The sequence below is a fragment of the Corapipo altera genome, unplaced genomic scaffold (genome assembly GCF_003945725.1).
Source record: "Corapipo altera isolate COAL_440 unplaced genomic scaffold, ASM394572v1 2, whole genome shotgun sequence".
Lineage (NCBI taxonomy): Eukaryota > Metazoa > Chordata > Aves > Passeriformes > Pipridae > Corapipo > Corapipo altera.
Window position 1 is genome coordinate 13,101,882 of NW_020884890.1, and position 23,441 is coordinate 13,125,322.

Consider the following 23,441-nt stretch of genomic DNA (forward strand, 5'->3'; position numbering starts at 1 on the left):
AAATGCTGCTTTTAATGCTTGGTTTTCTAAACTACTGATTCAAACCACCTGAGCAATCAAAGATCTGCAGTCCTCATTAAATATCAGCTTTTTGCCTAGTTCAGTGATTTGATCAGAATAGACACACATTGATGTTCAGTAAGTATTTGATAAGCTTGAAAATAAAGTAGCTAATTAATTCCAAATATTACACAATGAAACGCTGTCACATCATTGAAAGTATATCTGTAGACAGATATACTTAGAGGCTCAAAAAGATGGGGAAGACAGGTCCCTTGGCTAAGCTCAAATCCTTTAGTGTCCACAGTTAAGTCAAAAGGATGACAGAGCCCAGCCCAGCTTACACAGTTTTAAATAACTCATTACTTGACAGTGAAGTCACCACACTGCTTTAATTCCATGTAGTCAAACAAGTTTCTGTCATTTCTGTGGCGGTTTGTATGACAGAAAGAATGCCGAAGGGCATCCTGGGAATTGTAGTTCCTGGTACAATATTGCACATGCTCCATGGAGTACTTAGATGTGATTGGTTGAAGATCCCATGTTACTGTTCAAACTACATATAAAAGGTGTTGTTGTTCTCAATAAACTTGATTCTGTTGCTTGGAACCACAAGCGATGGGGCTCGTGCCCTCAGTGCTGCACAATTCTTTCATTCCTCCGCTTCAAAAATCAAAATAAAGGAAAATAAATGTGTTTTAAGACACAATCACATCAGTGTATTCCAGAAACTTTTCCTTTAGAGAGTTAAAGAACTAAATAGGAATGACACTTCTTAATATTTTAGGACTGGTTAGCCAGAAGTAGCTGTTTTTATTGTGAAAATGTTATTATACCATAATTTGTCTTTTATGAAAATGTCACTTCAAGTTATATGAAGTAGAAAGAAAATTATTATAATCAAAATTACTTCTGAAATATTAAGCTTAACTGTCATAGCAGACTGAGAAGCAACTAATATGCACCCATTTAAATAGTGTTAGATTATGTTTTATACTAAGGATTTTAACACTTGAATGCAAATCAGGTTTAGAAGGTTAACCTGTATACAGAAATGAATCTGTTAATATATTAATAGAAAACTGCTTTTTCCAAAAGTGCTTCTGAACTTCAAGTTAATGCAATGTTTATACTGGACTTCTTTGGTAAATACTGGGCTAAACGTCTTCTCCTCTTACACTTTAATTTAGCTTTGTATCTCCACCTTCATTGAACATCTTGTTTCACAGCTATACTAACAGCTTTTCTCAATATTCCATTAAGCAAGGAGAAAAATATGAGGACATTTTATTTATAACTAACTTAATTTACATATTAATCCTATTAATATTTGATAAATGAAGTTCAGATTACAGCCAAAACTCCATGTTTATAGCTATCAGAATGTAGCATCCACAAAATTACTCACTGGTCTTTCCTCCTCTACCACCCTGCACATAACTGTAGGCAGCAGAAACCTATTCTTGGTCACTTCAGTTTGTATTTGTCCTTTCACTCAATATTATGATCTAGAACTAGAAACTCCACTACTTGGATCTGAAGCAAAACCTCAAATTGCTGGCTAATGTGTATATGATCCGAAACGGACTAACTAGTGTCTGCCTTCAATACTTTTGGCAAACTGAAGTAACTGTTGAAAAGCTACATACTCCTATCACCGTGACAAATAAATCTTCTAACAACAGAGCTATAGCACCCATGGTCAAAGGAACTGATGATTGTCCATGGTTGCTACTTGGGATATTAGATTTATATTGGTATTGATTATTTTGGAAGTTTCTTATTTTTTTTTTATCATCGCTATCTACCATTTATAATCTCACTAAGTATGTGCTGTGTCATTCTTCTGAAAAATTAAAACAATAATAGAAACAATCAAGATACTTCCATTTGTCTTCTGTTGCTGTATTTCACTCTCCTTATTTCACCTTGTATCATTAACTTGAACTGAGATGGCCTCAGCATGTACCAACAGTGTAAGCTGTCACCAGGAACTATTGTATTTACTCCTCCAGATGAAATTTTCTTTCAAATTAAACTTCACAACTCATAAACAGCCTTAAGTAGAAACTCATCATCATCATGGCTAGGCTTCGCGAATGAAGATTTGGGTAAGTAGAAACTAATACAATAGAAAAGCTCATGCCTATAAAATTTTTCCTCAGCCACACATTGTTAATTTCCACCTGTCTAGAAACACAGATAAACAAACCCAGAGGTAAGAACTAAACAGCTTCAACCAACTGTCCAGAAAGACTGATGAGAGTTAGGTTAAATTAGAGTTTCACCCTGATCTCCGAAAGACCCTATAAAATATGGACTGAAATCAATCTTCCTTTGTTTCCATCCACCTTTTTGCCCAAAACAATCAATCACTTCCTCTTGTGTGATCAGGAAACCTTTCTCTTCTTGAGTTTTCAACGCAATCTTTCCTAAAAAAGTTAGCTTGGCAGTAAGTCCAAAAGTTATGTTTACCAATGCAGACTGTGGTGAAATGCAGTCTAACTCAGGCAAAACAGCAACATGGGTGCTCTAGGTGCTTAATAAAGCATGTCTCCAAAAAGCACCTGTTTCCCACACGGCAAATGGAAACAGATTTGAAGCTTTGCATGCATTTATAAAGCTAATTTAGGAGGACAGGACTCCCTATCACTTGCTCTGCTTCACTGAATATATGTAGTACTTGGGCACTTCCAATACAAGTTCCCTTACAAGATTACACGTTGCTCTCTATGTTTTCAGGTTCAGACACTCCTCTTGAAGTCATTACATTACTACGTATCTGAAAAATTCAAACATTCCTTAAAAAAGAACATTTGAGGTCATTAATGCAGCTTATTTCTGCTATTCCTTCAGACCTCTCTAGGTATCAATATATCTAACAGAAATGCAATGTGCTAAATGTAGTTTCTTCATTGGATGACTTGTTTTATGAGCTCTTTACATGTACTGTACATACCAGTAAAACCTTCCCTCATTTCTCAAACCTGAGGGTAGCAATCTCTCTTCGCTTTTTGTCCTTTTATTTTTACTACCTCTTTCCCAACTTGAATTTAAGTGTAGTGATCACTTCAATTTACACTAGAGAGAGAAGGAAGTCAGTCTCAGAGGACAGTTTGTGATCAAAGGCTCCTAGAAATCCCACAAAAGTTGGGTTGGATCAGCAGGAAGTATTCAGTGCTTGAAGTCTGACAGCAGAAGCATCCCTGGTGTAACAAAAGAATCTCCATGAACTGAGCAGCAGTGCTCTTGGCTGACTCACTACAATAACCCAATTTGAAAAACTCGCAATTTATCAGTATTAGAGACCACATTTGCAGAAGCTACAACCTGTAAATTTAAGGCTTCATCATAATATTGGTTTTGTTAACATTTTTCATAAACTATGATGATAACCAGTATACCAGGAATAACATTTCAGCAAACAACCTCAGAGTCCAGGATGATTAATGGAAACTACCAACCCTAAACAGAAAGATTCAAAAATATATTCCAAAATGCTTATTGATAAATGCCAGTCTTGAAAAAAAGAATGAAGCCTTACATCAAAAGGCAATCAGTAGGCCAGAGCTTTAAGCTAATCTAAACAGAAGAGGAAATGTGCAAGTACTAACTAAGAAATTGCAGCACACTGGTCTCAGACTTAGTCTAATTTCTCTTTATAATTCCAGAGCTAAAAAGCCCCTAGAGCTGAACAGATATGTATGAAAAATGATGCACAGAATTGCCAGCGGGATTTTTTTTCTACATGTTGCCAAACGTATGTTACACAAAATTGTCATTAAGGGTTAGCTTATTACATTTTACAGGGCTACAAATCTCCTTGAATTAAATATTCATGACTCTTGCTTGGAATACTGAATGCTGGGGTATTTTGTAAGAAACAACAGAAACTAGTCTTTTCAACTACATATTGTAATATATAAATTATAAAATGATGATTTTTAATCATGTTAAGTTCATTATTAGCTGTGGACATTAAAATAGCAAATCACATATTTAACATCCATACTTTCACAAGAAAACATCCACACAACGTGAGAATAGTCCAACCAGTAGAACTCATCATATGCTTCACTGTGCTTTTACTTTGCAAGTAGCAAGCTGATGTGCTTGGAGATAAAAAGCAAAGTGGGGAAAAAAATGTATATTGAAAAAAATCAGTATGTATTTTCTCTTTCAAGTCTGCTACAGGACTAATACAACTTAAAACTGCATTTTCAGGAGAGTAATTTGGATAATGAACAGGGAAAAATCCTTCTCTAAGAACAAAAAACATAGCATTCCAAAGGAGAAAATGACAGGATCCTGCCCACTCTCTGTAAGAAATTAATCCTTTTAGTTCTCACTTAGGAAAGAGGAAGTCATCAAATGGCTCTGGGTAAGTATAGACTAAGTTGAATAGGGTAGGTATTTGCTGAGCACTGTAAGTCAAGAGGAAAAGAAATGTAGGCTGCATTTTAAAAACAGTACTCAAAAAACTGCAGTTACTGTGAAATTAGCTGTTATCCTTCTTAGGAAGCACATTCTCCCATTAAAAGCAGTTGTTCTGATACTGGTTGTTAAAATTGCCTTTTAACCAATTTGAAAACAGAACCAAACAGCTTCTGCCTCATCAATTTTTTTTTTTTATCCCTTCTACAGCGCATGACCACACAAACACCAATCAGACATGCAACACGAGATCTCTGCTGCTGGAAGGGAGCTTTCATTCTGTTACTGGCAGAAGGGTTACAGACAGACTTATTTCTCCTTTCCCTTTTCTTAAATGTTTCTTCTTTAATTATACCAAATGTTAAAATGTTAATGTAGCTATGGTTTGAGCAGGAAAGCAGCTGAAGGGCCAAAGAATTAGGGGAGGGGGTAAGAGACAATTACCATTTGCAAAAACAAATGTCATCAGGTCTAGCTGCTATTTAACAGTTTAACATTTTAACAAGGGGGAACAGAAAGAATGGTTAAGCACAGCTTTTCCACAAACAAGTATAGAATGTATTTAAAAAACAGAATTATACTTCATAAAAAAAAGAACTGCAACTCATGGGGCCAATTCACCAGCATCTATCAAGTGAATTGAAATGTCTGATGTGCAGTCACTGGGAAATTCTGGAAGAAAAAAGCTGCCAAACCTGAGCCAATGCAGGAGAAGCTTCTTTCAAATCTGATATCCCTCTAAAAGGTTTTACAACTTATTTAGTTTCCCATGCATCCTTTTTGCTAATGTCATAAAAAGACAACAGTCCATTCTTTTACCTCTACAACATAAAGCTTTGTGTCTCTGTCACAACTGAGAATGACAGAGAGAAAAAATAACATCATTTTTTCAAGCAAGAATCTGTGATGATGTTCAAAAGATAGTTTACAAATCTCTTCCCACCTCCAAGATACAGCGAGTTTATCATTTCAATGTGTTAATAAAATGCAGAGATAATAACAGGCATGCTAGTATGAACTCTAAGCTAATAAACTAGATTACTGTCAAGTTCCATCCTATTTGTAATACAATTTCAATAGAATCCTTCAAATATTTTCTTATAGCAGAGTGTGAGGAGAGATACAGGCATGGCAGCAAAGTGAACAAACCCACCAGTCACTGACCCAGTTGGTACTCCAAAAAGAGAGCTACACCTCTCTTGACACCAAGAACAGTAAGTACCATGCTCATTCTATGAGCCATCTTTTAAAAACCTTTTCTATTGTATCCTTAGCAGAAGGAGAACATGATTTTTATAAACCAAAATCATTCAATCGGCTATTTGTTGAAATAAATAATTCTAAAGTGGGGACAAAGAACATGACCCTTAGAATTAGCAGATGGGGAGTCAGTGGTACTGGTTTTGGCAGAAAGATCTAGAAATTCAGTTCAAGTGGAAACCAAAGACATCTTGGTTAAAATAAAGCTGTAACAATGATTATACTGGAAGTAGAGGGAAGATATTAGGTGAAGCACCATTCCTCATTTACCAAAACACCAAAATAGGTGGACCAAAGTTTTAGTTGCATTAAATAGACAACACTTAGGTTATTAGGCTTCTGAGAATATTTTCCCCTCTGCTGCACATGTGAATTTGTGCTTTCAAAATGTGTGAAATTCGTAAAAGCTTTGAAAAAAGTGGGGTTCAAAAGAGGTATCAGCTCAGGTCCTGACAACCGTTTATAACTGTTGCAAACACATGACAGAATAATATGCTCCAAGAAGGTATCACAAAGAATCAGAAGTTTTAGACTCCCACTTGCAACTGGGGGTAAAAAAGAAAGACCATTAAAAAAACAAACCCACTCTAGGATACTAAAACCTAATTAGAGCATAAGAGTAATGTACAAAGGGAACAACAGTCAGCTGTTCATTAGGAACAGAAGGAAAGCAATTCTGTCTTAGGGGTGACATAAGAATACTGAATGGTGTTTAATTCACTGCATCCCTCCTCTTCAGCACCCTTTGTACAGGAGAGAATAGGTCACACAGTGGTGTTCAGCAACCAGCATTGTTCCCTGACTCCTTCTATTCCAGCACCTGGGCATCATACCCACCTGTATTTAAGTAAGCACAATCTTGCAGAAGAGAACTGTGGCCATATGTCACCACAGTCAGAAATGCAGGAGTGCAGTCAAAAGCTGCCAGCAGCTGACCATGACATTGCCCTAAGTTACTAGAGAAACTCCCCTTCATGAATAGCTACCAAGACTTTCATGTCTCAAAAGCACTTATTTCATCCTAAGAAAAATTAGCTTTTGCAATTTATCCCTAGGCCAATAACTGATTCTTAAACAGTGAGTTACATCATGACTTGATTTAAAATTTTACTGCTATTCAAAATTCCACTCCAGTACAAGGCAGTTCTCACACTAAAAAAAACATTAGCTATACAGCTAAACATAATCTTTTTCTAAAACCAGCAAAATTCTACTTTACTTCTTTAATAGCTGTAGGTTTTTTTAAGCAACCAAAACGTATACAAACAGACCAGTATATATGCAATTAAAACCAAGCTGGAATATCTATTCTAGTAAAAAAATACTATTAAAAAAATTGCCTTCTGCATGATATAAATTTTAATAACTTTTTTCCCCTCCACTTTTTTTCCTGGCCAGTCACCATTAATATTCCTAAGAAATTAATTCATATATGTTTGCAGTGAGATACTACAGAGTTTCAGAAGTAATGGGATAACATCCACCAAATTTGATAGAGGACAGAACCCTACTTCTTTTGAAGGCCTAGCAAAATATGCATGCAAATGTCATGGAAACAGAAGCTCTCTCCATAGTAACATCATCTGTGGTACTGTAGCTAACCACTTTAATTTCTAACATGCTCCAAGGAAGGTATTAGCTTAAATCCAGTTTTCATTTAGTATCTGTTCCATAACATTCCACATATCTAGCAGCTGTAAAGATTTATTAAAGACATTAATAGTTCACAAGCATGCAGTATCAAAGCCAAAGTCAAACATAAGCATAAGGGCAAACCAATTAACTGTGACAAAGTAAGTCTGAGTAATACAGCCTTTTGGAAAAAAAGCCAAGAGACTGATGGCACCATAAAGAATAATTATATTAGAGCTGGTTTCCATTATAGTCTCTGACTTCATGCAACAATTGTCAGATGTACAAGAGCATCTTGCATGAAACGCATAGAAGGAGCTACAGAATAAAAAGACATAATTCATAACTGCACCTAAGCAACCCTTGTTACCTGCAGCTATACAGAATTTTAAATTTTTTATCAACCAACCTAGCAACCAAAATTCTCAAAACCATCTAAACAAAGACTCTTACTAGCATTGTAGCTGCTCTCCATGCAGATGGACCAACACAGTGCATGGCAATCACAGCCATGGGAATGATTTTCAATGAACAATTTATTTGACAAATTAGGTTCTGTTTGTAAACTACCTGTATGCAGTTCATGACTCTGAGAAAAAAAAAATCCTTATTTATTCTACAGCAATGCTTGCTAGCCTATTTTCTGATCTGATGACCAACGCTAGGTTTCAGTTCCCTGACAAGGCATCTGTGCCATCCAGAAACTGAAAAGGGTCAGTAGTGCAAATATACAAAAATACATTTCCCGTGACATTTATGCAAGTAAAATATCAGGTCTTGCATAAACAGGTACAGCAAGCATAGAAAATACAGCTTATCCTGCAGAAGTCTTTTAAAATGTGAACAAACAATCACAAAATTACCTGGCTGTTCTTGTTCATATGCAAATTATAAAATGTTGCACTCATGTTCTTTACTAGTTCCAACATTTCAATGAAATGTAAAGTTTAAACTAAATTTGTAACAATGAAGAAAGCACCATGACTGTATTACTTAAGCTGCCTGAAAATAAGAAAAAAACCTTTACCGATATCTCTTATCTGAAAAATTACATAGAAAATCTTCAGGCTTGTTTTTACACCTAATCTAATAGAAGGAAGAGGTTTATTTCCTACAGTCTTCATAGATGGAGATAGTACTGTGCTCTATATTTGAAAGAGTAATGCTGATTCTACTCAAAAAAATCAAACATATTCTTCCAAAAGCATGTTAATCTGAACCTCTGGAAAAAAAAAGCATCAAAGGTTTCAGAAATACAATATAGCTGACATAGCACACTATATAAATGTATAGTTGTCTAACAGAAAAAAATCTGTATTACTTAAAACTGATACTTTCAAAAAATATTCTGTAAGTAACAAACAAAGCAATAACACTTGAGTCTACTTTCTTTGTCTACTGGCCTTTGAACCAGCTGGGGGCAGGGGGAACAACCCCTAAAAGCCAAATCTGGTTTTGTTTTGCTTGACTTTAGCTGATGCTGAGAGCTGCAAAGGAGTATGCTGGCTAAAAACTAGCAAATACTGACCTCCGCCATTCTCATCTCCAACTAAACTTACATTTTTCCTCACCATCATATGCATCAGACATCTTGCAGAACAGACTTAGATAGAAAACGAGAACTTTACATTTTATACATGAAGGCAAAAGGAACAACATTGCAATTCTTGTTTTGTTAACCATGCAAACTTTTTTTTCACCTTTTTCGAGCTCATACTATGAGGACTGGATCCTGTGATAAACTTACATTTGTTAAACAGTTGAGTGTTTCCAAAACTATTTAGAATTATCTAATATACAATTCTTCTATAGTTCCTTTTCCTCATTACCAGCAGAACAAGCCATATTTTCCCTTAACAACAGCAAAATCAATTCACTGTCTGACAAGTCCCAAAGACACATTTTAATTGCTCTCATAAGTTAAAAGTTCTCTCTAGAGAATCTTGTGTTGCATAAAACACGTTTCATTACAGTGCTTGAATGAATATACAGATACTGGATTTCTTGGGATTTCTCATGATCACTGCTTGGAAACAAACAACCTATTGCTTGTCAGTTCAAACTTGTCAAAACTTTCAGATAGGATGTAACAAGTGTACTAACTGTTTCTTTAATGAACAATTCAAAGTGTACAGAACATCTGCAATTGGAAATCTGGGATACTTCCAGCTAAGATTCCTAATCATTTTCCCCTTTTGGAATGAACCAGTAGACACGTTGCAGTTGTACATTCCTCTATTTCACGGACAGCTTCTAGAGTAACATGTAGAAAATGTGAGTTTCATTTCAGAAACACAAATAGCAACCTTAAAAGATAATAAGCTTTTGCCTTAGGAATATCTGCACTAATTACATAAGAAATTTTCATCAGGTTTCTGATCTCTGATTTCTACAGTCATGGCATGAAGTCCATCACTGTCCTTCTAACTATACTCAGAAGAGTAGAGAGTAATAACTTGTATGATAAATCACATCTAAATCATTCAGCATGCATGTCAGTGGAAGACAATGAAGTTTTCTTAAAAGCAATTTATAGCTTTCATATCAAGCTCAAGACTTGCATTGTTAATGGACTTGGTTCTCTATTTTGGGAATGTCAAAGGCTAGGAGACCTAATGAATGGAACAGGGAGTACAATCACAACTGAAACTAAAGTTACTGTCCGTCAAAACAAGACGGAATTATCACAACTATGTTCTGTTGTACCTCTTCAGAGGTACAGAACACTATTCTGCAGGCACCTCTGAGCCTTGCAGAGCCACTGTTTTGCACAGTACCGTGCATATGAATACTTTAATATGTGCTGTCACCAAATATACAGTTACCTTTAAATGTTTATCTAATAATACATGCTACCTAACAGAATTATTTTTATAATTAAAAAATTCAGTTAACTTTTTGTTATATTTATCATCCATTTTCAATTTCACTGATTTTAAGAACAGTGACCCAGTAAACATTTTAAATTATGAATAACAGAGCAATGCAGAGTAAAACATTCTGCTTTTTAAAGAAATTGTCTTTAACTGTTTTGTCCATCCAGATACCACAATACAAGTGATGATACACCTCTGAAAGCCACCTTGCTTTCTCACATCTTCGGTACATGTGTCATTTTCCTGAAATGCTTGACTACTGCTTACACCAAAAGATCAAGAAGAAGATCCAGCAAATAGTCTGCCTTACCCAGATACTACTATTTTCGTTTTACTACTATACTCCTGACTAATAAAAAATACAAACGTTGTACAAAGGATCTTCATGGAAACTTAAGAGGTCAGTTGACTGTCTTGTTCTGGCACGTTCAGAAGACAGTACTGGGAGAAAATAATCAAAACATAGTTCTTCCAGATATTTTGCTAAATCTTTTCAGTTTGATAGAAAGAATATAAAGGAATCATAAGAGGCACTCTTGTTTATGGATATCTATGCTGGGATCTGAAGAAAAGAGAGTGTTGACAAAATATGTACCGTTACATTGTCCGGTTTCCAAGTTCATTCCTGATCTAATAATTTCTCAATCCTGGAAAGATTAGTGTAAAATTCACGATGAGTTGACACACTGCCATGAAGACAAGTGGCCACTTCATTAGCCTATGTTAAGCATTGAGAGATGAATCAACTACTCAGATGATTCGGTAAACAGTTCTCACTGGTTTAAAAGCAGAACCTCTCCTAGATTTCCCTATCCGGCCATAAAAGAGATTTGTTTTTCAAAACTGATGCACAACACATATAAATTGATACAATTTGTGGAACAGAGACTTACCCTTTTAAAAGCAGGTACGTTTTGCAAAAGCTGAATGATTGTGTCGGTATTCTCACCTGAAATCACATTTACGTATATATTCCTAACACTTATCTATTTATTTTAGTTAGAAAGTATGTGCAATCTGACATAATTAGGGCACAATAGCAAGTGCACTCCTCAAACTCCCTGACATCCACCTCTGATATGAAGAAGCTATGCAAAAGTCGTATTTGAAAGCCTTTATGAATGATAATTCTACATCTTTAATTTCCCAACATTCAGAACAGTAGCATCCAGAAAAAGCCTTTTTTTTCTTCTCCTAAACAACACATGCCACAGACACCACCATATTAATGTCAACTGACAATCTCAAGGATGACTAGTACACATAATGTAAGAAAGATCTTTCCTAATGCCACTGGCAGGCAGAATGATTAAACTGCACAACAAAAGTTCAAGAACCTATTTAAATAGGGCCCATAAATGCAGCCTGAGAAATTAGAGAATGTCAGGCAGTGTAGCAAACAAATGAGATAACATACAGTTAAAACTAACACTCTCTTTAGGTAACCAGACTCAAGGCAGTGACATCTATTCAGGCAGACACAAAAAGGAAGTCAGATTAAACAGTTTTGGCAAATAGCAAATACCTTTGCATCTCAATCTAATGTACTAGAGGACCAAGAGCAGAAAGTTAAACAAGAAAAACTTTTGCTACAAGCTTACTATATTCAGAGTTAAAAATTACTCATAAAGGCAGGGGGAGGGGTTTTGGTCATTTTTTTTTCAGCTGTGGATGCAGGAGTTTGCACCTGTAAGAAATGCTCAGATTTCCTGAGGTGGGAATTATCTCAGGTTCTTGGAAAGTGAAAATCACAAAAATCTACTGTGTTCAAAAATCACGGTACTTGTATCTAGGAGTCTCAATTATTTAATTAAATGAACTGTAATTAAATTATTAGACCTTACTTACCGGTGTTTAAGTTAGCATTTCTGATGTTACTGTTTCTTAATTTTCTATTTTTCTCCTTTTAAAAAAATACTAGAAAACAAATCACCTCAAGACAGCAAAGACAAACTTGAATCGGTATAAGAATTTTACTTGTATGGTAACAGAAAATCTCTCAAATAAATGCTCTGTATCGCTAATAAATTTGAGTATGTTCTTAAAGCAGATAATAGAATGGTATATTTGAGATAGGACCAGCTATTTACGAGATGAATTGCAAGGAACATTGCCATGGAAATTGAGTATAACAACTATTCATAGGCAAAAAAGAGTTGCAAAGCTCAGTGGCATTTCAGGAGATTGGCAGCAAGTTCTCTGTCAAAGGAAAACCTACAACTGCACAAAAAGACATGACAACACATAAAAGCGCACTGACATGACAGCAGCATATCCTGACTAGTAACAGATTCAGTCATGAACATTCCTCTTACAGAAGAAATCACGTTTAGCAAAGAGATATTCTAAAGACACATAAGAGGTTTTAGTAGTGTGCATCAGCACTAAGACTGATGAAAATTTTTCTCTCCAGATTCTCCTTCTTTCTGCTGCAAACTCTAGAGAAAAACAAAATCTTAGCATCTGTTCACAAGTTGTATTTGTGTTCCCTGGTGCAGAGTGATTAGGACATGTGGGAACAGTTCAAAGCTGAGCCAGGAGAGGTTTAGACTGGACATCAAGAAGCATTTCTTTACAGTGCATTTCTTTACTTCAAAAGGCTTCCTAAAGAGGTTGTTAATGCCCCAAAGCTGTGAGTGTTAAGGGCATTGTATTTTGTACAATGCCCTTAACAGCATGCTTTAACTTTTGGTCAGCCTTGAAGTGCTTAAACAGTTGGACTAGCTGATCGTTGTAGTCTCTTCCAACTGAAACGATCTATTCCATTCTATTGTATTCCATTGCCTCCAAATCTTATATGAATCAGCGCAGAATTAGAAAGCTAGATCCAGAAATTTATATATTTCTTAGATGCGAAAATCTAAGTTATCATATGATTCTTTCTAAGTCTTTATATATCAGCTTTAGTATTGAGACTATATCTGAGACTATCTAAAGCCATTACTTGCTATTGCAATAGAAATATGTAACAATAATTGATGCCTCATCACTGATAAACACGATGTCTGAGTTTCAGAAATAAGCGAGCAACTGGTTTGGTCTATGTCTAAAAATTCACAGACCATTTGATAAAACGTATACTATGGAAGAAAAGGCTTATCAATTATATAGGGTTATTCAGGAAAAACTGGCACTGCTTAATGAAAAAAATAATGGAGATACTTTATTTGGTGGCATCTATTGGAGATGTTTCATTCAGTGTTAACTTCAGTGACTTTGGGTGAACTTTTACAGAGACAGAAAATAATACAGCCTATTATACAATGGGAATAGCACAAATAATTAACAGGCAATCAAGCATTTCAGATCACTACTAAGTCTGCCAAGGGAAGGGGAGGAAGATATATTAACAACTCATGCAATATTAGTCAGTTATAAAAATCTGTCCATTATTCTTTCATTTTAAAGGCTAAGCTTTATATTAGCATTCAGTATGGAAAGTTATATGTTAAATAACTCAGCAATTCTTTAAAGTAACATTTATCCTAGAAGAACAGAGCTTAGCAGCTGCCCTTCATCCTTCCCTGTAAAAATCCCAAAACCACACAACTGGACTTAATTCCGCATCCAAAATAAAAGCAAGAAGTACCAAACAGAAATCAGACTGAGCCAATGCAAAAACATCACAGAGCTCAGGAGGCAAAAACAGAACAGAAGATAATAAATTGTGATACAAGCTTACCACAGATGTTCAAAAACTGTCCTTAGGCCTTCCTAACTGATGGCCAGCAAGCCATCTTTTAGTTGGCTAGAGTAAGAAAATAATTCCTACACGCTTCTAGGGAAAAGCAGTAGTTTAAGCCAGAAAGAAAGCTGGTTATTAAGAAGAGATTACTAGCATAAAAAGTGGACAATCTCAGATGTCTAGCAAAGGTATGATTTACAAGGCAGACAATAAAATTAATTTCACTGATGAGTGAGCATAGGTCAGAAAGCCAATTCTGCCATCAGAGGAGGCCATTTCTAAGATTTTCATTAAAAACACACAGGCTGGCAAACTGAAGTGTTCTAAAACAAATGTAAGAAGTTTGCTATTTTGAAGTAACCTTTCAAAAAAAAAGGACTGGAAGTTTTCAGTCTTTACACAAGCACTCAGAATCTGTGAATAAGACATTTGGATTTTACCTTCAAACTAATTCACTCATTGTCTGGGGCATGATCCCAGAGTGAAGCTTCCTGCTGGCCTGTTTCACTCCTAATTAGCCCTTAGCTTTGGTGCCTGCTCTGCCAGCCTGATACAGGGATCAGAAATCTGATCAGATGGAACAGAGCTGACTTAGGCATATGGGAGTTATAGTGGTAGCATCTTAAATGGATAGAAAATGATGCAGGGAAAAGAAGTGTTAGGGAGAAGTAACAGAGATAAATCAAAAGGAATGTGGGAAACAGGCTGATGGATAAAGAGAATGCATGAAAAGGAATAGAGGAAAGGAAAAGAATACAAAGGGAAGAAGAGAAATAACAGTAAGAAAACATTTGGGAGTTGTTAAGAGTATGGTAGGAGGTGCATAAGAAGCACACATCACATTAAATTACCTACAAAGCATTCTTAAATCATAAACTAGGCAAAAGTCTCCATCACTTCCACTAAACATGCTCTTCTCATGATCTGTGAAAGCTTTCAGACTGAAAAGAGAGGAAGGGGGAAGAAGGAGGCCTCAGTCATTGCCTCGCTACTGTCACTGTGAAATTATGCACTTGTATACCCCAGGCAATAACCAATATAAGGAACTTGAGTAACTGGTTAATTAGGTAGGAATAATACTGCTCAGTCAGCATGACCTTGCAAAATAAACTAACCTGCATAGACAGAGAACAATCTCCTTACTTATCATTGCTTCTACCATCACCAGTCACAGTGCAAAACAATTTCTGCTTCAGTATAAGAACCTGGCTATTCATAATATGAGTTTAGACAGAAAGACTAACAGAAGAAAATAAACCCTCTTATATCCAATTGAAAGCCTAGATGCAGTAGCAAAACTTTTTCACAAATCCCTTTTTATTAAAGCATGCCAATCTCTCAAAGCTGAACTAATACAGAGACACTTGATGCCAAATCTCTTCAAACCAAAGAGAAGAGTGAGAAAACCCAGAGCTCTTAGAGGCTAAAAGCATAATTCCTATTCACAGATCATTTGAGGTATTTTTATTACAAATCAAAACTAAACCACACTTAAAATCAACAAAATATTTTTTCTCCATCCGTGTTGACACTCAGTACAAGTGCTGCCTATAGCTAGTGGGGAATATATCCATATACTCAGGTCTAGATACCTTTGCATAAGAGCACAGACCAAGGGAAACATCTCTGAATAAATGGGGTAGGCGGGAAGAGGAAACATAGAAAAGACTTTCAAACAGACTAAACTAATCAGTAAGCTCAATATTTTTTATATTAAATAACTATGTTCTGCATTTTGCTTCAACTATTAAAAATATGGAAAGTGTGGGTATTTTTTTAAAAAAAAATTTTGCCTGTAAATGGTGACATTCCACTCATCTTCCTCTGTTGCCACTTAATCATTCTTTGTGATTTTGCTCCAATTCCTGTCTACTTTTGTGTTCATCTCCTCAAAACACACATGAGACTTCAGGAGCTCTCAAAAGGCATTCTTAAATTCTCTGATCTTCTGAAATGCAGTATCATTTCTGGTTTTTTTCCTATAAAATTCCTATCAATTATGTCAATAAAAATAGTTGTTAAGAACTGTTTGCTTCTGGATTTGCCATGGTCTCTTCTCTTGAGACAAACTGGTTTCTACCTCAATCAACAAAAAGGGGTTGTTGTTTTCTCTGTGAAAAGTATTACATCATGCATTTAACTACAATAAAAAAATTATTTCAGCTAGTATTCTCAAGGGGTCATTTAAGCACTGTTATACTGTTGTCCTTGTATTGTTGTCTATTAATTTATTCCCTCTGTACCACATAAAAGAAAAAAGCAGTATCAGCTATCTCTATCAGCCTCATCCTTTTCATACTTATTTCCCAATTAACAGGTCTACAATAATATCTTTCGCTCTAAATATATTATTTATATTTTTTGAACTACAAAAGTCATCACACTGAGAAAACTGCACATTGCTTCATCCAGGAAAATCAGTTTAATAACAGATGAAACAAACTCACATTCCATAAACTGAGAAATACTGAATTTTGAACATTAAATTAGACTAAATAAATACATTAAAGATGAAAAACCTTCATAAGCATCTTTCATAAAGAAAATTAGGTTTTAGTTGGGTTATAAATTTTTCAGTATGTTAAATTAGAAAACATAAGTTCTAGAAACACAAAACATATCATATATTGATTTCCTGTAACAACAGCAAAAAGACATGTTCTTCAGAAAACCCATCTCAACTAGAAAAGGCAATTTCAAATTTATCTGTAGTAACTCTGCATAGCTTAACCTCTAATATTCAGGGAAGTGCTTCTGAGAAACCTTTACAAATTGCTTTAGATTTTAACAATATCAGGACTTCTTATGAAAGTATGAACTTCTTTTACTCTAGTAGTTTTGCTTTAAATTTGAAATAGCTATATAATAAAAAAAAAAAAAAGATATGTGGCCTCATTGCTCCATTGGTTTGTGAATAATCAGCTGACATAGAACTTGAAATAGAGAAGCTGATCTTACTTCTAGGTTGGAGTATCATCATTCCTTGGTAAGATCTACAATACAGGAAGTAGACCAGGAAAACTGTTTTAACTGGAAAACTAAATACCTGTATTTTCCACAAATAACTGTAAGGATAGAAATATCTGCCAAATTTGAAATAATCAAAAACAATTCCTTATTTGATTCAGTTGACACTGGAGGGAAGGGATGCCATCCAGAAAAACCCTGACAGACCTGAGAGGTGGGCCAGTGCAAACATCCAAGTTCAACAAGGCCAAGTGCAAGATCCTGCACCTGTGTCAGGGAGAATCCCAAGCAAAGTATAAGCTGGGTGGAGAAAGACCTGGGGGTGTTGTTGGATGAAAAGTTCAACATTAGCCGGCAACGTGAGCCTGCATTCCAGAAAGCCAAACATATCCTGGGCTGCATCACAAGAAGCATGGCCAGCAAATCAAGGGAAGTGATTCTGCCCCTCTACTCTGCTTTCAGAGACCCCACTCAGAGTGCTGTGTCTGGGTCTGGGGCCCAAACAAAGAAAGATGTGGACCTGTTGGAACAAGTCCAGAGGAGGGCCACTGAGACAATCAGAGGGCTGGAACACCTCTCCTATGAAGACAGGCTTAGAGAGTTGGGGATATTCAGCCTGGAGAAGAGAAGGCTCCTGGGAGACCTTATAGCAGCCTCACAGTACTTAAAGGGTCCTACAAGGAAATGGAGAGGGACTTTTGACATGGCCACATAGTGACAGGACAAGGGGGAATGGCTTCAAACTGAAAGAGGGCAGTTTTAGATTAGATATGAGGAAGAAATTTTTTACTATAAGGGTGGTGAAGTTCTGGAGCAGGTTGCCCAGAGAAGCTGTGGATACCTGGAAGTGTTCAAGGCCAGGCTGAATGGGGCTCTTAGCAACATGGTCTAGCAGAAGGTGTCCCTGTGCCCTCCTGGCAGGGGATTGGAACTAGATTATCTTTATAGTACCTTCCAACCCAAACCATTCAATGACTTAAAATCTAAGAAAAAAATTCAGGATGGATGATGTTACAGTCATGATCTCTGCCAATAAACAACACACACTGCAGTTATCCACTGTATCAGACTCAACAGGACAAGTAATAGGATGGATGAGGCCATGCTACTGACTTCCTTTAAAGCCACCTGTGCAGCTTGAGAACTATTTACCTTTTTTTTTTCTGGTTGTCTGCAGTTCTTCTGCTGACTTCTCCCTAGCTCACTCATATACCTTTATATTGGCAGACACGGCTCAAGAATTTATCATGCTTTAATTGCACTAAGACAACATAAGTCACAAATTTTAATGAAATTTTAATGTGTGAACATCCTTGAGAAAGCAAAATAATACAACAGCTCAAATCAAAGGTTGAAAAATTCATGGAACTCATGCAGTCATAGAAAAATCTTCCTTATTTAGCAGCACATCATAGTACATATGCTAAAAAAACATGAGCTGATTTCTGAAAACTACCACACATACTACAAATGAGATAGCAACCAGTTGAATTTTAGTACTTTGAGGAACTGGAAAAGTCAGGAACAACACCGCAAAGTTAATCCTGATCGAAAAAAAGATTAGCGAGTAGATGGGAGGATGAGTGGAGAGGGAGAATGAGAATCTCATCTGTGAATAAAGGGAGAAAAATCTATTTTTATACTACTTACTCCTGTAGGCTGAAATATCAGTCCATCCACTTCATGGCTAACTTCTCTGGCAAAGTTTCCTTCCAGGAGCTGCAGAACAAAAGGGAAAGAAATCTTTTTTCCATAGAGAAATATTTCATTTGTGATGACTGCACATCAGAGCAGATTATACCCTTCTACTGCAATCGTTTGCTAGTAAACTCTACCCAAACTAGCACTTGGGAAATGCCAGTGTCAACAAAGTAGCAGTTCTTACAAGTTTTTACAAAGAATACTCGAGGTTAAAACTAGTTAAATTCAAGGAAAATGCCATTGTCCAAACAGAAATACTTAGAAACCAAGATGGTTCTATACACTGAAAGATGAAGAAATATCAGTTCTAACATAGGACACTGAAGTAATTTGTAGGCAAATTAAAAAATCCATTTGCCACTTTAACAGACATGTAGCACTTACTTTAGATTGACATTATCTACTGAAAAATATTTCAGGGCATCATTCATGTTTCAGGACATTCATATTTGACAGACTTCCTAACTAGGGCATAACCCAGTAACACAGTTACACAACTGTAAAACAACTCTCTGAATGAATTTGAATCTTGAATATTCTGTCTTACAGTTTCAAAGAGTGAATTCCAGATGGAGGTGAATACATCCATCAAGATGCATTTACCAGAGAAAAAATATCTAATTAAACAAACTACTGAAACCAGCCAGTCAACAGTTATGAGAATTAATTATATACTTCCATAATAAATTATGACCTGCCTAAGGAAAAGCAAATAACCAAGAAGAATTACAACTGATAAGTAGCAGCAAAAATTAGGTGAATTACAAAAATACCTCTTTATTACTTTCAATTTATAATTTATTGTAGAGACAAAGAATCTGTCCTGAAGTTGTAGCTGCTTTTAGTATTATTTGAAAAAACTTTGATGTATAAGTAACCATATGGTGATAAAATAGCAAATACAGAACTCAGTAAATCACAGTCAATTTTAAAAGCATCATTTTGGTCTGGTCTGCTAATTTTGTACTATTTCCTCTCTAGAGTCCAACTTAATGACCCACTGATCAAATTATGACTAAATTACTCAAACGAAGTCAGTGAAGAGCAAAAGTATGAAAGGAGTTGAGAATTAACATTTAAATCCTACTATGGGCTGTACAACTAAAAGTAATGCACTTATATGTTTTATGGATCAAAAGCCAATGCCCAAATGTTTCAAACAATAATAATCTAACATATTTCACTAAAACCCATAACCACTTGCACAGAATGACTGATCATTTTGCTATTAAAAAATAGCTTTTTTCTTATGTAGTCATTAGCATATTTGTGTCTATAGCTCCAACAACAAGTAAAGCTCTCACTATTAAACGTTTAGATATAACTTAATTGAAAAAACACACCACAAGAGTACTCTCAAGTGATAAAATACTTTAAGAATATTTGATTTTGAGTGAGAAATCACCCAATGAAACACTGTTTTTCAGGAGAGAAAGCCTCCACTTGAAACTTGGAAGTTGTAGCTCACGTTTATCTGTTGTTATTTTGAAATTTACAGTAGAAGCACACAGTGTAATGAATCTGTCACCAGATGTCTTCATAAAATAACAATAAAATAATCCAAATTCTTTCATAAATTCATTGTTAGTCTTTGCTTCATCAGAGCAATGAATGCATTGGAAAAATTCTTAAACAAATGTCAAAAAGTTTTTAAAAAAGATGAGTTTTTTAAATTTCTACACAAGCTAAGTTTCTGTGGATCACTTGCAAGGTGACTACGTGGTTCCAAAACTGACTGGCCAGTGAAAAATCTGTAATAAGAATACGCTTCAAACTCACAAAAACACACAAAAACTATTTAACGAAATTCAAGTACCAAAACACCTCTCTGAATAATATTAATTAATAACTATTTAAAAAACAAAACACAAACTTCAAATTAGCTGAGACTATACTTTTTATAAATTTCTAGCCTGCTTATTAAAAGGTCCTAACCAAAGTGGCAAAGAGAAACAAATCACCTCAGTTTCTGCTTATTTGAAGTTATTAAGGGAACTATAACTTCAGGACACAGTTACTTTGGTGTTGGAGCTTACACAACTGAACTATGCATTCCTTCCCAAAATAAAACTTAAGAGTATAGAAACAATTTTTTATTTTGGAGCATATGGAAAAGCATAACATTATTATTGTGTACTGTTTGGCCTGTAACTCTCTCCACTCTGGCCCACATGTAGTTTTAGAAAACTACATTAAAGCACTATTACAACTTGATAAATGGAGAGGAAAATATAAATTCAAAATTTACCATTTCAGAAATACATTTTGATATTCCTTTTCATTCACTACTTCACCTGAATTTTAAAATGCAAGGGAATCCATCTCATCAAGCTGCCACCCAGTTTCAGACTAGAGTATGTACTCAGTTTGGAGGTCCACACTGTTATCACTCAGACAGCTCTTCCAAAGTGTCAATGAGACATCAAAGACAAAAGGGTTTTAAAACCAGAGCAAGCCTCAACAGATAACTACATTTCTTTGTACTCCCAGTTATTCTACTTTCATTCTCAGTTATGCTACTTTCATTTTCATTAGGACAATTACATGTATAACACACTAGAAAGGAATTTTGACTAGAAACGATTTGCAATTTGGGGGAGGGAGGGAAGGGATGGAAATTTTCTCTGACCTTCTTCTCATACAAATTTTCTTAAGAATTAAACTACTGGGAGGTTATATGTGAACAGTAGAATACACATGCATTGAATACAGTATAAAGTTTGGAATTATAGGAAAATGAGCAGAAGGGGAATATTTGACATACAAGCAAGTACTCTGGACACTAAAAAATAGGGTTTTTTTTTGGTTTATGAACTTACAATGCAAATATCATGGTTCATCTTTTAAAAAATGTTGTTCAATGTTCTACATGTTAAAATTTCTAATTAACTTGAACAGAACACTCTTTTTTTAATCAATGCCATGATAAATGGCACACCTGCTTGACTGGGATGACTGCCAGGGATCAGATAAAGTGCAATGCATCTCAATGACATTTTATAAAAGATGAGTAAGTGATGCATGTAAACCAGTTCTTCTGGTATCCAATTCCTTGTAGCCTCGTGGCATCTATTTCCACTTGTGTCCCCCTTTGTTCACTTATTGCAGTTTCCTGCTTCTCCACGAACACTGCAATAAGCCACGTACTCGTACTACAGTTTATTATTTAAAACTTCTTGCTTTTTAACAGAACTAAAAATTACTGCTACATCTAATAACTTTCCTCAAAGCAAAAGAATGGTATGATTGCACGGACTGAGTAGAGCTGTATGACAAGTAACAGTATTTATCCTTGCTCTTAAACCACTGAGATGAGGGGCAGCAGTATGTCACCAAAGCAGCACTGATTTCCTTCCCCTCACAAAAAACCCCCCCAACTCATGGAAACGCAACACACTGTGAGAGTTATGTAAATTCCAAAGCATAATAATGACTCTGCAAAGTCATACTGATTTCTACAAAATAATTTGGCTACAGGCCTTGCATGCAACAATTATCAATCTCCTGTGTCACAATGCCAAATATTGCTATCCATTTTGTCCATATCCTGATTTCAAAACTGACACTGCTTGTTAGCCTCATGAAATACTTGAGGGTACAAAAAAAATTCCTTTGAATGTTATAATACAAGATAAACGTATGTCCATTTTCCATGCTTTTTCAATTTCAGAACAGCTCTATGCTTCATTCAGTATCAAGTCAAGCTAGAGCAACTCTGCCTGCACCAGTCCTCATGCAGTTTTACAGAGCCGCCTTCAAATTACTGATCATCTCAACCTGTTCACTCTACAGAGAAAGCTGTGAAAGAGAACATAGTTCATTCAAAAGTACTAGTTACAAATAAACTACAAATCTAACTGTCACTTAGCCAGGATGTAAAACACCTTCAGACATGAGTCTACTGTCATTGCTAAATTCCCAGAGCCAAAATCTTCACCAACTTAGGTTTTAGCCCGGCTTAAAGGACAGACCTCACCATGAGCTACAAAGTAATTCTCACATCCTGGCAACTGTTGAGTTTTATAAACATGAGGTCATAGATCTCTGTAGACACTACAGATTCTTTAAACTTACTACACAATCTTCAGAAAAAGATTCATGAGTTCACTTTTTTAAAAAGAAAACAATTATTTTCTCTTTCCTTGCACTTCTCTAAAAGAGATGGACTATTCTGATTTTAAAATAGGATATCACTACTCTTGTATTTCTACATGAATATTTTTCATCTTGTTTGACAGTTTCTATATTTTTTATTTTTACATGACAATCTCCTCAATAGCCCTGTTTCATCTCAGTAGACGCTCTTCCATGAGCTCTTAATTAACCAAGTTCAATATAAAAATTATTTACTTTAAAACTGGTTGCTGAGACATCCCAGAAAAAGTTTTACATCCAAAGTGAGAGCTACAAAGGCTTTCAAATATACAGTGGTTTAACAACAGTCAGTAAAAAATACCTGAATTTAGCATGTCTGCTACTAAGAGAAGTATTTTAATCGTATTTCTGCTAATTCAGAAGACAGAATTTATCTCTATTGTTACACAAAGAAGTGTTTGAAGAAAGGATCTATGAATCACAAATCCAGCTGAAGATCTGTATTTCTATTGGGTAACTCCCCTGGATTTGAGTTTTTAAAAAACAAACAAAGAAGCAAACAACTAAACACAGAAAAACTAAATCCCTTTTGAACAAAACTATTTTCCGTAAAAATCATAATTGAAATCTGGATCTCCCCTGCTATGGTAGAAGAAAAATATTTTGAAAATAACCTACAACATAAATCTTCATAAATCCTGATTTTGAATTACATCAGAAATCCTACAGAATGATTTCTATGTTAAGGTCAGTTAAAACAATGTAAAAACAGTCTGCCTCAGATTCATCCC

The 23,441-nt window shown here is 35.5% G+C and overlaps 1 protein-coding gene across 3 annotated transcripts in view; it reads right to left on the reverse strand.

Annotated features, from left to right (window-relative positions):
• Positions 1–23,441, reverse strand: part of RNGTT (RNA guanylyltransferase and 5'-phosphatase) — a 178,346-nt gene that overhangs the window by 70,956 nt on the left and 83,949 nt on the right. For all 3 annotated transcript variants that reach the window (XM_027644994.1, XM_027644995.1, XM_027644993.1), the window contains one exon: positions 18,505–18,573. In XM_027644994.1, coding sequence (XP_027500795.1) covers positions 18,505–18,573 — 69 coding nt within the window. The remainder of the gene's footprint in view (positions 1–18,504; positions 18,574–23,441) is intronic.